This window comes from Hesperophylax consimilis, chromosome 1, assembly GCF_061612785.1.
Source record: "Hesperophylax consimilis isolate HC1 chromosome 1, BYU_Hcon_1.0, whole genome shotgun sequence".
Classification (NCBI taxonomy): Eukaryota; Metazoa; Arthropoda; class Insecta; order Trichoptera; family Limnephilidae; genus Hesperophylax; species Hesperophylax consimilis.
In genome coordinates, this window is record NC_142836.1 from 48,830,456 (window position 1) to 48,849,943 (window position 19,488).

Genomic DNA, 19,488 nt, shown 5'->3' on the forward strand with positions numbered 1-19,488 from the left:
CGTACGTTTAATTGCCTAATAAATGTTACTGCACCCAGTCGGGCGTTAAAATATTACTAAATTTTTAATTATTAAACAAATCAGTACGACCAAAATTTAAGTCAAATATGGTTTTGTAATAAAAAGCAATTTTTTTGTCCGAGGATCTGAGGTACTTAAACTAAAAATAATTTCAAATGTACCTGTACATTTTCAACAATATTCTAAAATTGTGCTTGATATTATTCTAGTCTTAATAGTAATCCGTGCTTAAAATTTTCCATTCGCCCTGCATTTATTAATTTACCATGCAATCATAAGGCTCTCGTAGTAGTTTTTAAACTTTTAAAAAATTAACAAAACAAATATGATTAATATTTCATTAAATAAGTCATTCAATTGTCCACGAATCAGTTTTTTCAATCACTTCCAATTCCAAGACATTTCAATTCTAAAGCATTTTATTAAATATTAAATTAACAATAAGATTTATAAAATTGATGTTGAGCTATTTCTGTTGTTTTGGCGGACCACGGTACTTTATTTTGATTATCAATTATTTACTCACTACTAAGCTATTGAGTTTTATTAAAATTCATTGAATGTATTGCGCTCAAACTATCGAGCCGCCAGCGCTTTAATTGAAAGTAAAATGCGGATACTATCAAGCCACGAAGGCCGTTATAATATTGTAAAGCATTTTGTCTTTAAATCCTAACGATGAAATTTTTTTATGTACACACGTTCCTTTGTCTATTTTAGAAATACGCTCAACATAATGGCATGGTTGTCGATGAGTTTTTTCCGGAAAATATTTTATTAAAATATGAATATATCCAGAAATGTTCCGTTAAACATATTCCTTGTCTTCTTGGTTATGGTGAAATTTCTTGAAAAGGTAGTTTATTTTGCGCGTACGTGTACTTAGTTTCTAGGAGGAAATTAAGTTATATTTTTACAAAATTTATTTTAACCGTCACGTGTAGGCTTAATATCAGATTTTTAAATATTTTTTTACATTACTCCACATAGGAGTAAGTTCCTTCTAGGCATTTATCATCTTTGGAGAATTTGTGCAAAAAGGCTTTTTTAGGAAAAGAGGAGTAAACACGGAAGGATTGAACAAATTGCTGTTTCGGGAAGTTGTTTCAACCGTTAAAACATGTTTTATCGTTCATCAGATAAGAGGTCATTTGGAATTTGCATTAAAAATAATCAAAATACACAACATTGTCAAATATTTATGTAATTCACAAATAATTTGAGTATAATACTTGAATGTCATTCGATTAAATATCCCTTATTATAGGGCCTTGAAACACTCGTCAAACGAGGTGTCAATCGAAACAGTATTGTTTTAAAAGAAAATTATAAGTATGCGGAACTCTTATACTATATTATATTCCGACTCCGACTACAAATGAATTTGTTGGTTTATTCCAATGGCTTATTTTTAAACAATCCAGAAATTTAAAAAAAAAATGTTCATCAAATACATATGTTTTAAAACCACGATAAGGAGTAACGACGACTTAAGTTAGAGATAGAAGATTTTTTAAATTCCTATTATACACTAACTTTGGAAAAAAGGCAAAAATGATGAAACGAAAATAACCATTAAAGCTGATATTTTGTGAAAACAGAGTAACAATAATACGGACTGCCATTATCTAAAATCCAGTCTTATGGTAAAAATTCTAACTAATTCAAATATTTATAATATAATGATAAATGAAAGTACTTTCCGGAGTCCCAAGGCGTAACTTGTCTTGTTGTGAATACATTATGTTTTCAATGCACCGAACAATACATAAGGGTTAAAAATATTAAATTAGCCAATTTCCCTGATCCTATACTGACAGAATTGTAAGCTCCACGTGAAATATGAATGTACATATATAGACAAAATAACATGTAAGTACATCATTTTTCCATAATTTCCATGGAAATACTTTTTTTTATATTCAGGCACTCCTTAATCAGGCTTTAAGCGAAACGTGACTTTCAGACCGAGCTTTGGTGATGTTTGGAATTATTCAGATTCTCTGAAAACATTGAATTTTCCGATTGAACCGATACTGAATAATTTAACTACTGCGCGATTAAATAAAAGTATTTCGTATCTTGATTCCCAGTAAAATTATTGTTATGAAATCAAAAAATTTGACGTTTAACTACTTGAAAATAAATTATATTTAAAAACAGTTAATTTAGTACCTATAATAATCAATTATTGCTCAATGGACCACCATTTTGTCGATAAATAAAATACAAAAGCGACTTCTTCGCATTCATCACTTAATATATTTTTAAGTTTTTCGAGGGAAAAACGTATTTCGTGCGATCGTGATTTATTTTTGGGTTGTTTTGCCGTGTTTTGCTACTTCCTTCTGTAACCAATAAAGTGTTATATATTTTTGGGATATTATACCGTGTTGCCTTGCCTCTTTCTTTAGCCATTCGATTGTTATATATTGTTTGGGGTTCTTCATTAATTACATTTAATTCTCCATGTTACCGAAATATCAACTGTTATTTATTATTCTTTTATCATCGGTATTGATAATCACTTCCGCTACCTTCAAGTTAAAACTAAACATGCAATTTCTATTCCCACCACTCTGACCCCACTTTGACTTCGATTCTATCGATTCAGATCAATTTCATCCAATTCATAATTCTCTTAAACACAATATTTTTGTAATTTTAAATCATTCGGTCAATGCCCAGAGGTTGCTGGTAAAGGTCCTAGTGAATGTAAATAATTTTTATTTTTTATATATTAAATAATATTGTTATTGAGTTTATAAAAAAAGTTTATTTTTAAACAAGTTCTGCTGTGTAATTATTATTACGCGTGACAGCTGTTTCGCCTTCTGAAGGCATTATCAAACTGTGGGTAGCCCACTTACAGACGATACATTTATATTATTTGTAGATATGTATTTTAATTTCAATGACTGATTTCTTAATTGATTTCTGAGTAAAATGTTGGAAATTATTAATGGTTATTACCCCAATTACTGTAATGTTTAAATTTGACTGAATGTCTTTATGTTAGTTATTCCCAAACGATGACTCATATGGTTATTTTAATAGCATAATTAAGTACTTCATAGTGCACTCATATTTGCACTAGGTTTGAAGATATCTAGTAGGGGTGAACGAATTATATTTGTTTGGTCATTAATTAGAATAGTTTTCGGATTATTAGAGTTTTTGTTAATTTCTAACTGTTATAAAAGATTTAGTTTACGGCCTTTATTTTGTACGTGTAACGGAGTTGGTTTATTATTATCACTAAGTGAGTGATTTTCATCTAGGAGATGTTTGGCAAATTGAGATTGTATGTTATTATTATTTTTAAAAGATCTTATATGTTCTTTGAACCTAGTATTAAAGGACCGGCCAGTTTGTCCAACATAAACAGCGTTGCATTTGTCACACTGGAGTTTATAAATGCCGCTATTTCGTAATTTGAGTACTTTACTTTTTGAGTTTTTAAGAGATGATCCTAAGTTGTTCCTAAGTTGTCTTAAGTTGGCTCCAATGTTGCATGACAAATCAGTCCTTTCATGACTAGGAATTTCTAACAGTTTTAAATCTGTTATTTTCCGTGAATTTTAAGAGAATATTCTGTAAAGAACCATCAAAAAATATGCTTACTTCCTCCGATATTCTTCATGACATTCTGGGAAAATCTCTAATAACGATTGGATTATTCCAAAATTAAATCGAATATCTGACATCTCTGTACGTGATGGCAACATAGACAATTGCGGGCAGCTGTCTCAACATGAGTGCTTTAAGAAGCCGCCCAAGAGTCCCAACTGGTCCCAACCGTCTGGAGTTGTGAGACCATGGCGGTATGTTGTGAGGCTGAAGGTAGTGTAGAGGGGTAGGAGATGGGAAATATGGAGTACCTGGCTATTTGGATCTGTCACCAAATAGGTCAAAGTCATTTCAAGTAACGATTCAACTCTGAATGGTGGTCTTACACCAAGGCGATACCGAGAGTAAATACGTGCGGTAAAAAAACTACTTACTATTTAAAATTATAATTTGAAAAATAACATAAATCAATCAAATAAAATTAACTTGCGCATGCCAGGATTTGAACCCGCGACCGCAGAGGCCGTCGAAGCATCCGTAGTAGACACCGATCAATGTGTTCACTTTACAATTCAAATGACATTTACCAATAATAAACTAATATTACCCTTCATGTGGGCCTTACTTTTTTGTATCTATAATTTTTATTTAATAATTAAATAAAACTGTAATCTATATAATTTGTATTTAATAATTTTTTTAAATAAAATTCCACTATATACGCAGAGTTTTTCAAAATCAGATAATACATACAGATTTTTTTTCATCTAATTTATTCAGTCAAGTGCGCAAAAATTCATTAAGTATCAACATCCTGGTGGGGTGGAAAAAGAAAACGGGGTCGTTTTTTAATAATTCTAAAGTAGTATGTTAAATTTAATTCATAATAGTCTACACAACATTATAATACTGCTATATTATCAGGGTCTGAAGTTTGAAGAATAATCATCTCTTCTTTACAAGTCGAAATAAAATGTTAAAAAAGTCGCCAAAAGGCAACCTCAACCCTTGTTTATAAAAAGAGAAAGTCGCCAATCTAGAGTTTGAGTACGTTTACGAGTTGACTATAAATTAGAAATGAATGTGAAAGCTTGTTATATTCCGAAATAAAGGTCCGAAGAACTTGGAGACAAGGGTCGAGACCCTTCTTGCCATTATCTTCATAACCCGGCTATTAGTCTTTCAGCCTAAAGGGATTCTAGGTAAACTATAAATTACTTAAACTACAATCCGTGATTTAAAATATCAAGTCAATGGAGGGGGTGGGATGAAAATACAATTTAATTTTGTATTTGTGTTTTTTACAATAAATATACAATGTCTACAAGTCATACTGTTTTAATTTATAATACACTTACATTAAAAGTATTTACTTGTGGATGGAAGAGGAGTGCACATTTGCGAAAAAATAATATAACTAAGTTACAAAGTAAAAAAAAATTACAAAATTAAAATCCATGCAAATTATTGTATTTGAAAGGAAGAAAAAATATAGATTATGGAGGATAAATAGAGTATAGTAGGATAATTTGTGAGATTTTCAAGTGAAACTAGGGGAATCATTTTTTTTGTTAACGATTTCCCTAAAATATTTTTTAATATAGTTCAATATTTGTTTTTTTATCATTAATGCTTCTAATTTATTCTGGTAATTTATTAAAGAAATGTTTTCCTTGGTGGGTATAATGGTGCTGGGCAAAAGAAGTGTGTAGTTTAGGGCATGCAAATATATATTTAAGTCTGGTTTAATTTTCAGCTATGAATGAGTATTTATATTTTTCTTATTATAATTTGAATAATTGAATATATGTATTATCTTATTATAATTTGAATAATTGAATTTTTCATAAATAAGTGTTTGAATGTAGGAACTTTGAATTCTTCTAATACGCGTTCAGTGGGGAAGTCTGGAGGTTTTTTTAGTATTATTTTTATTATGACTTTTTGAACAATTTCTATGGGGGTCAGGCTAGTTGCTGCTCCCCAAATGATAATGGCATATTGCAGAACAGACTCTACTAATGCATAATATATTGAGTATAGATTTTTTATTGGTAAGAAATTTCTGATTCGTAAGAATATATAAATTAATTTCCTAATTTCCTAATTTCTTTATTGTATTTCAGATGTGATCTTTCCATTTTAGGTTTTTATCAATGATTATTCCTAGATAAGTAATTTTATCAGCTGTTTTCAGAAATGAGCATGTTTGTCGACAGAGTTTTGTGTGAGAAAATGATCATGTAGTATTATTTGAAGATTTGGAGGTAAACTGTTGGTATTTATTTCAAAGGGGATGACATATGTTTTTTCCTTTTTAACGACAAAAGGTTATCGTCAAACCATATTTTTAGATTATATATATCTTCTGTGGCTTTTAAAATAATATTTTCCCATGTTTTTATTTAACTATAAGGACTTTATCATCAGCATAAGAGACAATTTTTCCATGTAAAGGTTGAACAAATATGTCATTTACATATAAAATCAAAAGTACCGGTCCCAGAACTGTGCCTTGTGGGATACCAAAATATGACGTTTCTTGGTCGCTAGTTGTGTCATTAATTTTACCGTATTGTGGGCGATTTGTCAAATGAATTTCTATCCACTGGACGGCTTTATAGTTGATGTTATTAGATTTTAGTTTTTTAATAAGCTAAACGTGAGAAGCCTTTCTTAGGTCTAAAAATTCCTGCGCATTTATTGCCTTCATCAAGTGCTGAGCATATAAGTGATGTAACATTTGCTAATTCATCTTGTGTCCTTTTTTTATGAAGCCGTATTGATTGCGGTGTAATATTTTATTTTCCAAGAAAATCTACAAATTGTTTTTTCACAATCTTTTGAATTTTTTTTGCAATATTCGATATTAGAGATATCGGTCGGTTTTAAAGATATGCGATATTAGAGATTTTTTATAATTTGTGGGAAATATCCTTTGGTCAGACTGAGATTAATAAGGTGATTAAGAGGTGTAAGTAAGTCCATTTCAATGGTTTTGAGTATTTTTAAAGGGATATGGTCAAAACCTGGAGAAGAGCCGCTTTTCATGTTTTCTATTATATTTTGTATTTGTATACTTTATAAATGTGTTTTAAGCATCATTATCAACATCCCAGGTTTCGCTATAATTAATGCTAAGTCCTGATGAAGCTTGACACAAACCGAAATGTGATGGGCGTCAAAAATATTAATAATTAGTCGCGAGATTAAATAAAACTGTAATCTGTATATAGGCTTAATAAGAAACTACATTTTAACCGACTTTGCTCCGGACTCTTAAAAAATAATTGAAATATTTGGATTAACAGTGTGGCTTCTTGTCTATAGGGAATTTTTCAAAGCTCCATCGCCCATGATGACTTATTACGGCTTTGCGAGCAAATAATTAGATAATATTGGAGAGAAAAGCACTTATCCAAATTCACGATGAAAGTGGTTCACCCGTCGACACGTTTGGCAAATTCATAGAAATGTTCTGCTATGGTAGATAGACGACATTATGGAAGCCTGTCAATGAAACATCTCTTATATGGCGTAAGAATATGCACAGAAATTAAATAAACTTTTTCTATGTCTGTGCTTCTACAAATCTCGGGACTTAAATGAATATCTTATTACTAATCTGCTTCAAGTAAAGTTTTGGAAAAATTTCTAAAAATTTAACGTGAAAGCTATCTTTTTAAACCTTCTTAATAATATATTTAAAAAAATATTACGATCAATGAAAATCAAAATTAAAATTAAACCAATTAAAATCTTTTAGATAAAAAAAATTAAATTTATTTAACTAATGTTGGTAATGAATTTATTGAATAATTTATATTACATGTATTATTATTAATAATTTTGTTTAAAATGAACAGTAATTCCAAGCATTTGAACGTTTATGTAATAATGTAATATATAGATCGATGGTATCGACTCTGAAATTTGTAGGTTTTAATTAACCATGCGGGAAGAAAATAATTTCCCTCAGTTCAAGTAATTCTTTGGGATGCTGCGGGAAGGATCTTTTTTATGGAAAGAAAGGAGAGGAAGTTCGAGGAATGTAAAAAGTATGAGAGTTGAGTAGGAATCTAGGGATCAGATCCTTCCACTGCGGCGCAAGGCAATGGGTCGAGAGATCAGTTTGACAGGTCAAAAGTTCTCTCCAAACCACCCTCTCCCACTTCACCCGATGAACAGGGGCACCCCTTCTAAATCACCGATCGCAGCGAACCACTTGGGGTGACCTATAGGAGAGGTGTTTGCTATCTAATAAATGGTTTCCGGGACGACGGTACCCTAATCCGCCTCCCAATTTGAGAATAATATATAAAATAAAAAAATCCACAATGATGTAATAGTTTTTTTCGTACTAGTTTTGTTTGCGTGTTCATATTTCCGAAAGTGATTTCTTGAAATATGATTATAAAATTGACCTGAAATTTCAAATAAAACCAAATCAGGCGGAAAAATTATACATTATTATATCCGGAGAACAGAAGATGCGAGATTTTTCACGTCCTTTCAAGGCTCGTGGACGTGCCTTATCGGAACCTTATTTGCAAAGCTGATCCCAGGAGAACATAGGTCTGCTCAGGTATGGGGGGAACAAATTTTCCGCTGGAACTATTCCAAAGTACACAGAACTTTTCCCATCAATATACAAACAATGAAATTTGGCACATTAGTTTGTTGAGACATGTTGTGTACTTGTTTGCAATTTTTCTGTTCATACAACTTCGATTTAGAATTTAGATAGTCGAAAATATATATCGTATTATAATAGTGAGACAAATATCACATTTATTCCCCTGGCTATTTTTCGTTTGTCAAAACTCTTCTTTTTTGGTGTTGTAATTACGTCAAACTTAAAAAAATACTGACAATAATAGTTTAATTTAGCACAACACCTAATGAATGACCTAAATAAGCCAATTAAATCTGAAAAATGAATAGAATAAACTCGAGCGTTAAATGAAATCGTCATTTTCAGAGGTTTTCACGATTTGGTTACTTTATAATGAAAGCTTTCTTACAAACCATTGAAAACGTTTTTTGAGATAGGATCCACAAATATAATGAAATCTGTGATAGATAATACTGAAATAAGCTCGTTCAGTGAAAGAAGCGAAATGTTAGGGCTTCATAAAAAATAATTTCATTAAAAAAAAACTAACAAAATCACAACAATTATAATATCATATTAAGAAATCATTTTATAATAGTACATAATCAAAAATTTTCTTCCGAGAATTTATTTTTTAACGAACCTTTGTGTCACGGATTTAATTACTCGCCATTTACCTTCGTTTCGATAAATTTAACTTTTAATAAATTTAATCTTTAACAGGTCAAAATATAATACACGAAAAGGAATTTTTCTAAGTAAAGGAAGTTCTGGGAATGTAAAATGTGTGAGGGTTAGGTAGGAATCTAGGGATAAGTGTCCAGGAGTGTCGATGAATATATTCCTCCCACTGCGATTCTTTGGAGAGGGCAAAGGTCTCCCCAAACCAACCTCTCCCGATCTGGCACGCCATGCAGCTGGTGGGCAGGCGCCTCCTGAACACATCTCACCGCTAAATTACCAAACGGAGCCAACCACTTCGGGTTAACCTATGGCAGACTATGTTGTATACAATAAATTACCAAACGGAGCCAACCACTTCGGGTTAACCTATGGCAGACTATGTTTTATACAATAAATTACCAAACGGAGCCAACCACTTCGGGTTAACCTATGGCAGACTATGTTGTATACAATAAATTACCAAACGGAGCCAACCACTTCGGGTTAACCTATGGCAGACTATATTGCATACAATAAATTACCAAACGGAGCCAACCACTTCGGGTTAACCTATGGCAGACTATGTTGTATACAATAAATTACCAAACGGAGCCAACCACTTCGGGTTAACCTATGGCAGACTATGTTGTATACAATAAATTGTTCCCTAAGAGGCGGTACCCAAACTTACCTCCCTAATTTAAATGTACAGTAAAATAATTTAATTAGCACCTTGCGATCGACAACTTAATATATTTTTGTCTCAGTTGACGGTGATGAAATAATGATTAACTTGATACAACGAGAAAGTGGATTCATCTCAATAATAAAACACCGTGAGAATTTTAAAGCAAGATAATCACGGTTTTTATGAATGCTACGAAATTTATATTTATATACAACTAAGCCATGTACAATATTAAAATGGTGTTGTGAGCCAACGGATGACATGATAAATTCATCCAATATCGCAATACGATTTTCGAGAAGAAAAACAAAGGTTTCTCACAAATGATATTATCTGAACAGCTGGTTTACAATGAATTGAGGAATACATTACTTTGACAGTATGTACCTACCAGTCACAAAACTAAAGAAACAGAAAATGTTATTATTGCGATTAAGATTCAATATACAACATAGACTGAATGATGTATAAAATGAGATCCCTGAGGTCGAGATTGGCAAAGAATTGGAAGGTCGAAACCATTTAGAACAGAATATTTCAGAAGACACTGCTAGCTGTGCGTTGGTTGACTTCGTATAGTTAACTCAACTACACCGATTAAACTCTGTAGTCAACACAAACAAAAAAATTCTTGATTTAATCATGACAAGTACTTCAGAATGTAGTATAATCTACTATACCGAACCTCTGACGTCTAAAGATTCACATCACAGAGCCTTAGACATAGAGTTATCCCCTGTTACTGTATTGTTTCTCCCCGGATCGTCTAGGACAATGAATCAACGAGGTGATTACAGTCAAATCATAGACGAATTGTCCAAAATCAATTAAAATAATACTTCAAGATGTAGTACAACCCACTGTAGAGAACATCGGACGCCTGAAGATTCACATCACAGAGTGTTAGACATAGAGTTATCCCGGCTCATCCAGGACAATGTTACAGTCAAATCAAAGACGAATTGTCCACAATAAATGTAGAACTGGAATTACAAAGGAAAGATACTGAAGGAGCCGTATTAGACTTCTACATTATCATAAATGAATATTATATTAATATTTTATTATCAGAAATGATAATGTAGATAGTCTTATAGGTAAATATACTCCCGAAAAAAAAAATGGTAACTAATAGAATGTTTTACAAAATTTTTCACAAAACAGCGCTATACAAATTAATACATTATTATTTTAATAAATTTGCGAGTCTTGCGTTCACTTAACCTTACCAACCTACCTAGAAATACTACTTAAATAATTTGTGGATTTTGTATTCATCTAGTTCATTCCATATCAATGCCTTATCTAATCTCTTTCAGCGTCGTTTAAGCAAAAGATTTTGTCAGACTCGCACCGATTACACATCTTTAAGCACGGTGAACCCGTTCATGAATTTAAGATGAATATGAAATAAATGAAGGATTCTAGGAATAAATTAATTCGACGCGAACAGATTTGGTTAAGATAATAAAGCTTGTTTATGGAGAGTAAGGCGTAGTGAGTATAGGTTTTGGAGTCGACGATGGTCATGGCTCGGGGCCCTAAAGTATTTGTAATAAGTCATCTGTAGAAGACAAGATCGCAAATTATTGTTGTTGGCCTAAAACAGCTGAAAGATCAGAGATGTTTTTGTATGGTGTTGTTTACCTACGAAGATAGAAAGAACTAATACCTCTGTTATATCTATTATAGGTACATCGTTTACATTATGATTATTGTTGTTGAAACCTTGAACGTAATTTTGGTATTTTATTTCCTACAAAGCATAAAAACACAACACTACAACAAAACTTTTTTTTTTTAAATATGTAGGTTTCATTATTTGCCACACATATTATATATCTTGCGCGCTGTAATCACACTAATTTTTTTTCCGTGTTTCGACCACAGTGACTGCCTCGTGAGTGATGCGCGCCATCTCATTCGCTCGCGTTATTACCAAAGCTGCGTGATGTGGTAAGATAACGTCGCCCGCCGTACTTTGCCGCACGTCACACGCGGTGCGTCAGTCGAACCCCAGCCGTTGGCTCACTGATAAATGAAGTGGTTTTATATAAAATTAACCGTGAAGTGATAAATATTTCAAGAAAACCATTTAAATCTGTAGGCCATAAGAATAATTTGCAATAAATATATTAAAAAATGGTAATATATTCATAAAATTTGCTGGTCAACAGAGTCACCGCTCATGGCTTTGTTTTCCATCATTGCATTATTATAAAAGGAAATTATGTTAAAAAATTGGTTGAAAGGTGAATGCGGGGAAAACAGAATGAAGGACTGAAAGCTGCTGTAGTAGTAAAAAATAAGAAGCTGTCAAAGGAAGTGATGTCAACCGTCACCGTCCGCAACGGAGCTCCGTAAAGCAATATATTGCAGGAGGACCGGATAAATCATCAAAATGATAATTCATCACATCTTTAAAAAGTTATATAAAGTCATGGAAAGTGATGAAACAAAAACTTTATTAACTGGGTTAAATAGGTGTTGTTAGGTTAGGTTAGGTTTAAATTTTCTTTTTCATCGTTTCTAATGACTTTATATCACTTTTTAAAGGGTGTGTTGAATTGTCCATGTGTTGATTTATCATGGAACCATTTTAGTTTAATATTAGATTCGAAGTCGAAAACCGTTATTATGCAACAAGCAAAGCAGGTTAAAACCAAAAAATATATTTTTTTGTAAAAATGTATCAAAAAATTAACAAAATTAAGAAATGGTCGAGTAAATAGTAGGTTCGGTGACGTGACGGAACGATAAAACTCAAAACCCACAGCGTGTACGGTCGTTTTACATTTAGACAAAAACCAATGCTCCGTGGAGTGGTTTATTCAGAAAGTACGGTAACAAGGACATTCATCTTCCCCAGCCACCAGAAAGTTCAAGACCACCCATTCAGCTGGAAAAGTCATGGCATATGTTTTTTTGGGACTATAACGGGGTCCTTTTGGTGGATTTTTTGCTTATAGGGACTACCATTAATAAGGAGGTTTACTGAAATACCCTAAAAAAACGCAGAAGAACCATTCAGAACCACAGAAGGGGAATAGCTGACCCGAGGAATCAGTCTCCTCCATGACAACCAGGTCCCACACCGCGCGACTTTCACAGGAACTGCAAACATCGTTTGGATGGGATATTGTCACCCCCTTCCCCAATTCAACCACCTTGGAACCTTCAGACTATCATATTGTCACTAAACTCCAGGTCAAGAAAGCTGTGAGGAAGTGGCTGAAAGAGCAGGCGGCGGAGGTCTATGACACTGGCATACAAAAGCTGGTGCCCTGACTTCAGAAATGTCTCGATCTCGACGGCGATTACGTTAAAAAATGGTTTAATATATTTGTGAAGTATCCTGTGAATTTTAATTAAAAACAAGCATTTTTCGATTCAATATAAATCTTGTTACTTTACTTTTTGGATGACCAGAACTATGTCACTAAAATAATGATTTGTGTACCCAGACAATGCTCTTACCACTTTACCACGGTGCTCGCTTAAAATTCAAAATAATTAATTCATGGCAATTCAAAAGTTGAAGAGCCATTTAGCCGGTTTCGATGTGCATAATAAATTGCCGTTTTTATTAATGTCCAACCTTCATGCCAGTCGCCACTAGAGATATCACCATTTATCAATTCATCTGTCAGCGAGATAAAAGGCAGCCGTGAAACAAGCCAGAACATTTTTTTCACGGAAGGAACTTTAAGGTCGCTTGACTTATCGTGGGCATGGGAATGTTTCACTTTTTACAGTATGATATTACTTTTCAGGCTATTTTCATACGATAGGAATGATAATACTGTGGTTTTAATATGAATCCATCCAAAGGAAATTTTAATGATACAATCAATTTGATTTAAATGGTTGTTCTAACGGTATATATGAATCTATTGTTAAAAAAGTTAAATTTCTGAAGGACGAATTTTAATAAATATGGTACATAATTTTATACCATTATTCTGTTAGGTTAGTTTAGTTAGATTTACTTTTATCTGCTCGTACCATATTGTGATTCGGCACACATCTCAATCTGAATACAATAAAACAGTGGTAATTTTTCTAACAAAACTACAAACGGTGAACTACTTACAAATAGACACATATGTATAATATGTATAAGTAATTATATGTATAAGTAATTATAATCTTCTCAGTGACAAAAATATCTTAATATTAGGTGATTTGAACCTCCCTTCCTGTAACTCCAATATTGTGAACATGTTTAACTATTTTAAATGTTTCTACGGTTTGCAAGAATATAACTTGATATGTAATGATTATAATAACACTCTGGACATAGTTTTATGTAATGCCAAGGATCTTATAAAGTGTGTTGAGAAATGTCATGACCCTATTACAAACGAGGACAAGTACCACCCTGCTTTGTCTATTAGTATTAGTGAGACTCACTCAGGTGTTGCAAATTCATGTCTAAACCCAAGTCCAATAGAAGTTCCCTCCTATCATGGAGCTAGAACCATAAACGCATGGAGATTCAGCAAAGGAAATTTCCACTTATTATATGAATTGCTTTCTGAATGCTCATGGCAACCGGTCTGCCAAAGTTCAACAGATATAAATGCATTATGTACAAATTTTTACAATTCAATTTACAATATATTCGACAAGTGTATACCCATTTCCACACCTCGCACTACGGCACACAGAGTATATCCTAAGTGGTACACCAATAGTATTATTTCAAATATTAAAATTAAACATATTTTTCATAAGCGATGGAAAAAAACACGTCACAACTTGGACTATGCTAGTTTTTCAGCCTATCGCTCCATCGTAAAACATGAAATCAGTGAAGCTTTTAAAAATCATTTAACTTCAATGGAAGAAAAATTATCTATTGATCCCAAACAGTTTTGGAAGTACATTAAGGATCTAAAAAAATCCAACAACTCATTTAAGTCTATGATTCTTGACGGAGAGGAATTGACTACTGATGATAAAATCGCAAATAGTTTTGCGACCTTTTTTTCATCTGTTTACAAAAATGTCCAACCAACTCTCAATATTGACTCTACCCTTCACACTGTACAGATTGGGCCCTCATTCGACCTGGTCAGTATTTCAGAAAAAGATGTTAAGGAGGCACTCTCAAATTTAAAGAAACCTCACTCCATCGGTCCTGACAATATTCCAACATTTATACTAAAGGGTTGTTCCGACCTTTTAATACCACCATTATGTCATCTCTTCAATGTTTGCCTAAAAAACGGGATTCTCCCAGACATCTGGAGATTAACTAAAATAACCCCTATCTACAAGAAGGGAGACAAACGCGATATCCGGAATTATCGACCAGTTGCCGTTCTATGTTCCATCATGAAAATATTCGAGAAAATTCTACATAAATATATACTTAATCACGTTAATCCAATTCTTGATGACCGTCAATATGGTTTTAGACCCCAGATGTCAGTAACATCAAACCTCTTATGCATCTCAGATTTCTTATCACAAACTCTCGACAATCGGGGACAGGTGGATGTTGCTTATTTCGACCTGGAAAAAGCATTCGACAAGGTTGACATCGACATTCTTCTAAATAAGCTAGCTTCATTTGGTTTTTCCAAAAGACTACTCTGTTTTTTTGCTTCATATTTTCGAAATCGTAGACAGTTTGTTTATTATAAGGGTTCCAGTTCTTTGGAATTCACAGTTTTTTCTGGAGTTCCTCAGGGGTCTATCCTTGGACCACTTCTGTTTCTGATTTTTATCAACGATATTGGTTCAGTCATCACACATTCGCTGTATTTACTATTTGCAGATGACTTGAAACTATATCGTTCAATAAAAAACCATCTTGACTGTATTCTCCTTCAACGTGACATTGACTGCGTCTCAAACTGGGCCAAAATAAATGGCTTGAACTTCAGTACACCCAAGTGCAATATCGTCTCGTATACAAGATCAAAGAAACCGCATGTATTTGAATATACAATCAATGAAATTATTCTCCAACACCTAAATCAAATCAAAGATCTAGGAGTTATTTACGACAGCAAACTAACCTTTCACCAACACATCGATGATTTAATAAGCAGAGGATACAGGCTTCTCGGCTTCGTAATTAGAAACTCATATCCGTTTCGTAACACAAAAACACTGACGTTATTATATAACACATTAGTCCTAAGTGTACTTGAATCAAACTCGATCATCTGGGCTCCACATGAATTAACATACACTTTACGCATTGAAAGAGTCCATAAAAATTTTTTAAGGTTTTTATTCTCGCGGCTCTATGGACGTTACCCTTGGCTTTACCCATCGATTTATATATTAGGCATGACCAATTACCACTCCCTAGAGACACGTAGAGGTATTGCTTTGCTTAAATATTTTTTCCAACTAATAAACGGTCACTTATCTAATAATGAGATTCTGGCCCAATTAAATTTTTTTGTACCAGAGTCTCACTCTCGAGGACGTCATCACAATCTTCTATATAGTAGAGCAAGCCGCACTAATTTATTAATGAACTCACCTGTGGGGAGAGCTACGTGCTTTTTGAATGCGGTAGATAAGAAATTAGATTTATTTTTTGTGTCCTATAGCGCATTTGCGAGATTTTTGGCATTGCATATACACTGCATAAATGGTACAATTATAACGTCTTAGGCTTTATTACCTGTAATTGTTATAAATAAATGTACAAATTATATATAAATAAATAAATAAATAAATAAATATCTAAATAAATATGGTCAAAGAACCTTGAACTACAATGTCCCAAAAATTTTAAACATATTTGTAATTTTTCCGTAATTTTCAGAAGAAGATGTGCGCTGATAAAATAGTAACGTGAAAAAGAATGTACTTAATTATTTTTTATATATTTCTGATTTCCTTTGTATTTTGTAAGCACTTTTTTGTTTGTGTTTCTGATCCTAAATTTTCTTTGTCGTTGTTTTTCTATCTTTTAAAGGAACATATTTTTTAAAAGAAATATATATTTTCGATTAAATACGTTTTTCAGAATCAATTTAAAAAAATAAATTTATTTAAAATGTTATAATTTATTTATATATTCACGCCATAAAGGCTTTTACATAATGATTTTGAACAAGATCTGAAGTAACATATAAAAACACTATACATAACAAGTTTTAAGTTCTTAATTGTCTTCATCATTCTTCGTACTACTAAACTTATATTAAAAACAAACAGTTCTGCAGGTATCAAAAATCTAATTTTTTAATCTCGATGAATAAGGGGCTATGTTCTCGTGTTTCTCGGAAAGCTGATAATTTAATAAACACGGATTTAAATTTTAACGGACCGCGTTTGGGTAGGTACTGGGTAGGCCACATTAAATAATTATTTATACACAATTACATTGTATATTTGTGTAATTAAATAGCATAAACAGTTTTCGGAGGAATAAATAATTCTTTGCTTTGTTTTCATTTTTAATCATTAGGTGCCTACCTAATTTCATGTCTGCGCATTAGGTGAAACATAACATGTATCTCATATTACCAAGCGCAAACCCGTGAAAAATCACGGGATATAAAAATAATATATGTATGTTTAAAAAATATTGTCACGGTCAAGAATCGAACCCGATCAACAGTAAACTAAATAAACCTCCATGAAAATTACTACTAATGTTTTGTAATTTATTTTGCTGGTCAATTAAAACAAAATAATAATAGGCATGAAAAAAAAGGAAATTAATGTAAATTAACTTAAATAATTTTATTTTATCAATCGACAAGACTATGTGATTGTAATTGCAATTGCATGCTCAAACTTTAGGTCGCACAATTTACATCCTAACTTTGCATCCCAATTATTGGATTTCCAATTCATCAACGGACCGACTCTACCGATAATTTTCCTGTGTTACCACAACAATTTTAAGAACGAGATTATTCTCTAATTTACAGAGAATAAGTAGGCACCTATTTGTACCTTCGAAAGTAAGTACGGGTAATTTGGTTTAGACTAAAATGTTTTATTTGGGATAGAAACAATGGAGCATTTCGAAAGCAGCGTGTTAACTTTTTTAATGTTATAAAATTTAATTAATAGAAATTTCAATTTCAATTCAAAATAATTAGGACCGGTTGTTTCGGAGAATTTGAACAATTCATCAAATTTCAACGTTCATTTTCAAGTTCTGTGAAAGATTATTTCAAGTTCTGTTTTTATTTCAGTTTCGTTAAGCAACTAGCCTACAATGATATAATAACAGAACTTGAATAAGTCTTTCACAGAACCCGAAAATGAACGTTGAAATTTGATGAATTGTTCAAATTCTCCGAAACAACCCGTCCTAATAGATAAGAGGGGGTGTTTACAATACTTGTATTGACTCGAGTGCGAGTACGTGGAATTTATCATTAAGTCATTTTTATCATCTGCTAAAAGAACTGCCGTATAACACAGCATCAAATGCTGGAGTACAAATAGCTGTCACGCACCAATGATGGTATTTTTTTTCTTTTGTCCATCGACGAAAATTCCCAGCACGCGCTGAGCTCCACCTAATTGCGTAGACTAGAAAAACCTCACAAGGGTTGGTATAACACAATTAGCGGCGCACCAACACGAATACACAAACGAGATAATAGAATAATTTAAGTCCTACCTGTCTTGACGAGCTTGAAGCTGACGGCATTATGGTTCTTGAGGTGTTCGTTGTAGCTGGGGTGCGTGAGGTCCCTGAGCACGGACTCTGTCTGCGGAGCGCCCATCCTGCCCCTGGGGCTGCGGCTGCCGGGGGGCTCGGCCGAGCGGTGGCGGATGCGCGAGAAAAAACCGCCCTTGGAAGAGCGCGACCGAGAGGGGGATGGTTCTGCAGTCAAACAACATATTATATTAGGAACGGCTAGAAATTTAACTCATTATATGTCTGTCTTCATCTTTTCGGGTTTATATAAGGGTCTGCTTTAGGGAACAAATGCGTGAACCTGGAAGTTAAAGAATTACTCATTGTGATTAAATGGAATACAGCGGCATCAAATAAAAGGGTACAAGAACAATACGTTGAAATAATCAGTTTTCATGCGAAGAAAGTCAACTGATTGACATGCGTTTCTCTTGCTCTGAGATAGTTTAATGGTTTCACTATTGAAATTTAGAACAAAAATCAGCTGACAAAATTGAGCTAAGATGTAAAAATAAAGTAATACAAGATCATCCAGTTATTTTATTTGTTTAAAGATGATAATACTAATAAATCTAAACCAAAAATGAAACAGAACAAGACACACAATAATAAAAAAGATAGTTTTCTCATTTGGGAATCGAACCGAGGTAAGGCTCTTGACTAGAAATCTGGAGGTCGCGGGTTTAAATTTAAACGGGAAACTGTTATTTGATCAATTCGTCTTATTTCATTAACTAAGCATTTAAAATAATATATAGGATATTTGCGGCACGTTATAGAATGGAAGAGACTATTGCCCTGTTGTAAGACCACCATTCAGAATTGAAACATTGCTTGAAATGACTCTGGCCGTGTTTGGTGACCAGATCTAAATAGCCAGGTACTTTCCTCACCTTCCGCTTCCTCGACTCCTTCCTCCCTTTACTTCCCTCATCCTCACAACATCGGGGATACCATTGTCTCACTGGCTCCAGACGGTTGGAAGCAGTTGGGACTCTTATGCGGTTTCACATTAAATAAAAGTATTTATGTCTTACCCGGATAACGTTTTTCAAGTCCTACCTGACCTCCTACTTTGATTCCCAGTTGAGACCGTTATATTTGTATTGTTGTATCTTTTCTGTTTCATGTTTTTAAATTTATAAGTACTTTCTTCTACTTCAATTGATATATTACGTTCTAAAGATATTGAAGAAAAGTAGTTCCAATACCACTTGCATTTACCAAAGTTTTTAATTACTTATTAGGGAAAACATTCGCCAGAAGCTCGGTATTCATTTAATCAACACTATGTAA

At 33.0% G+C, this 19,488-nt stretch overlaps 1 protein-coding gene across 3 annotated transcripts in view; it reads right to left on the reverse strand.

Annotated features, from left to right (window-relative positions):
• Positions 1-19,488, reverse strand: part of Stacl (SH3 and cysteine-rich domain-containing protein) — a 350,766-nt gene that overhangs the window by 259,822 nt on the left and 71,456 nt on the right. For all 3 annotated transcript variants that reach the window (XM_089634833.1, XM_089634823.1, XM_089634843.1), the window contains exon 4: positions 18,172-18,378. In XM_089634833.1, coding sequence (XP_089490959.1) covers positions 18,172-18,378 — 207 coding nt within the window. The remainder of the gene's footprint in view (positions 1-18,171; positions 18,379-19,488) is intronic.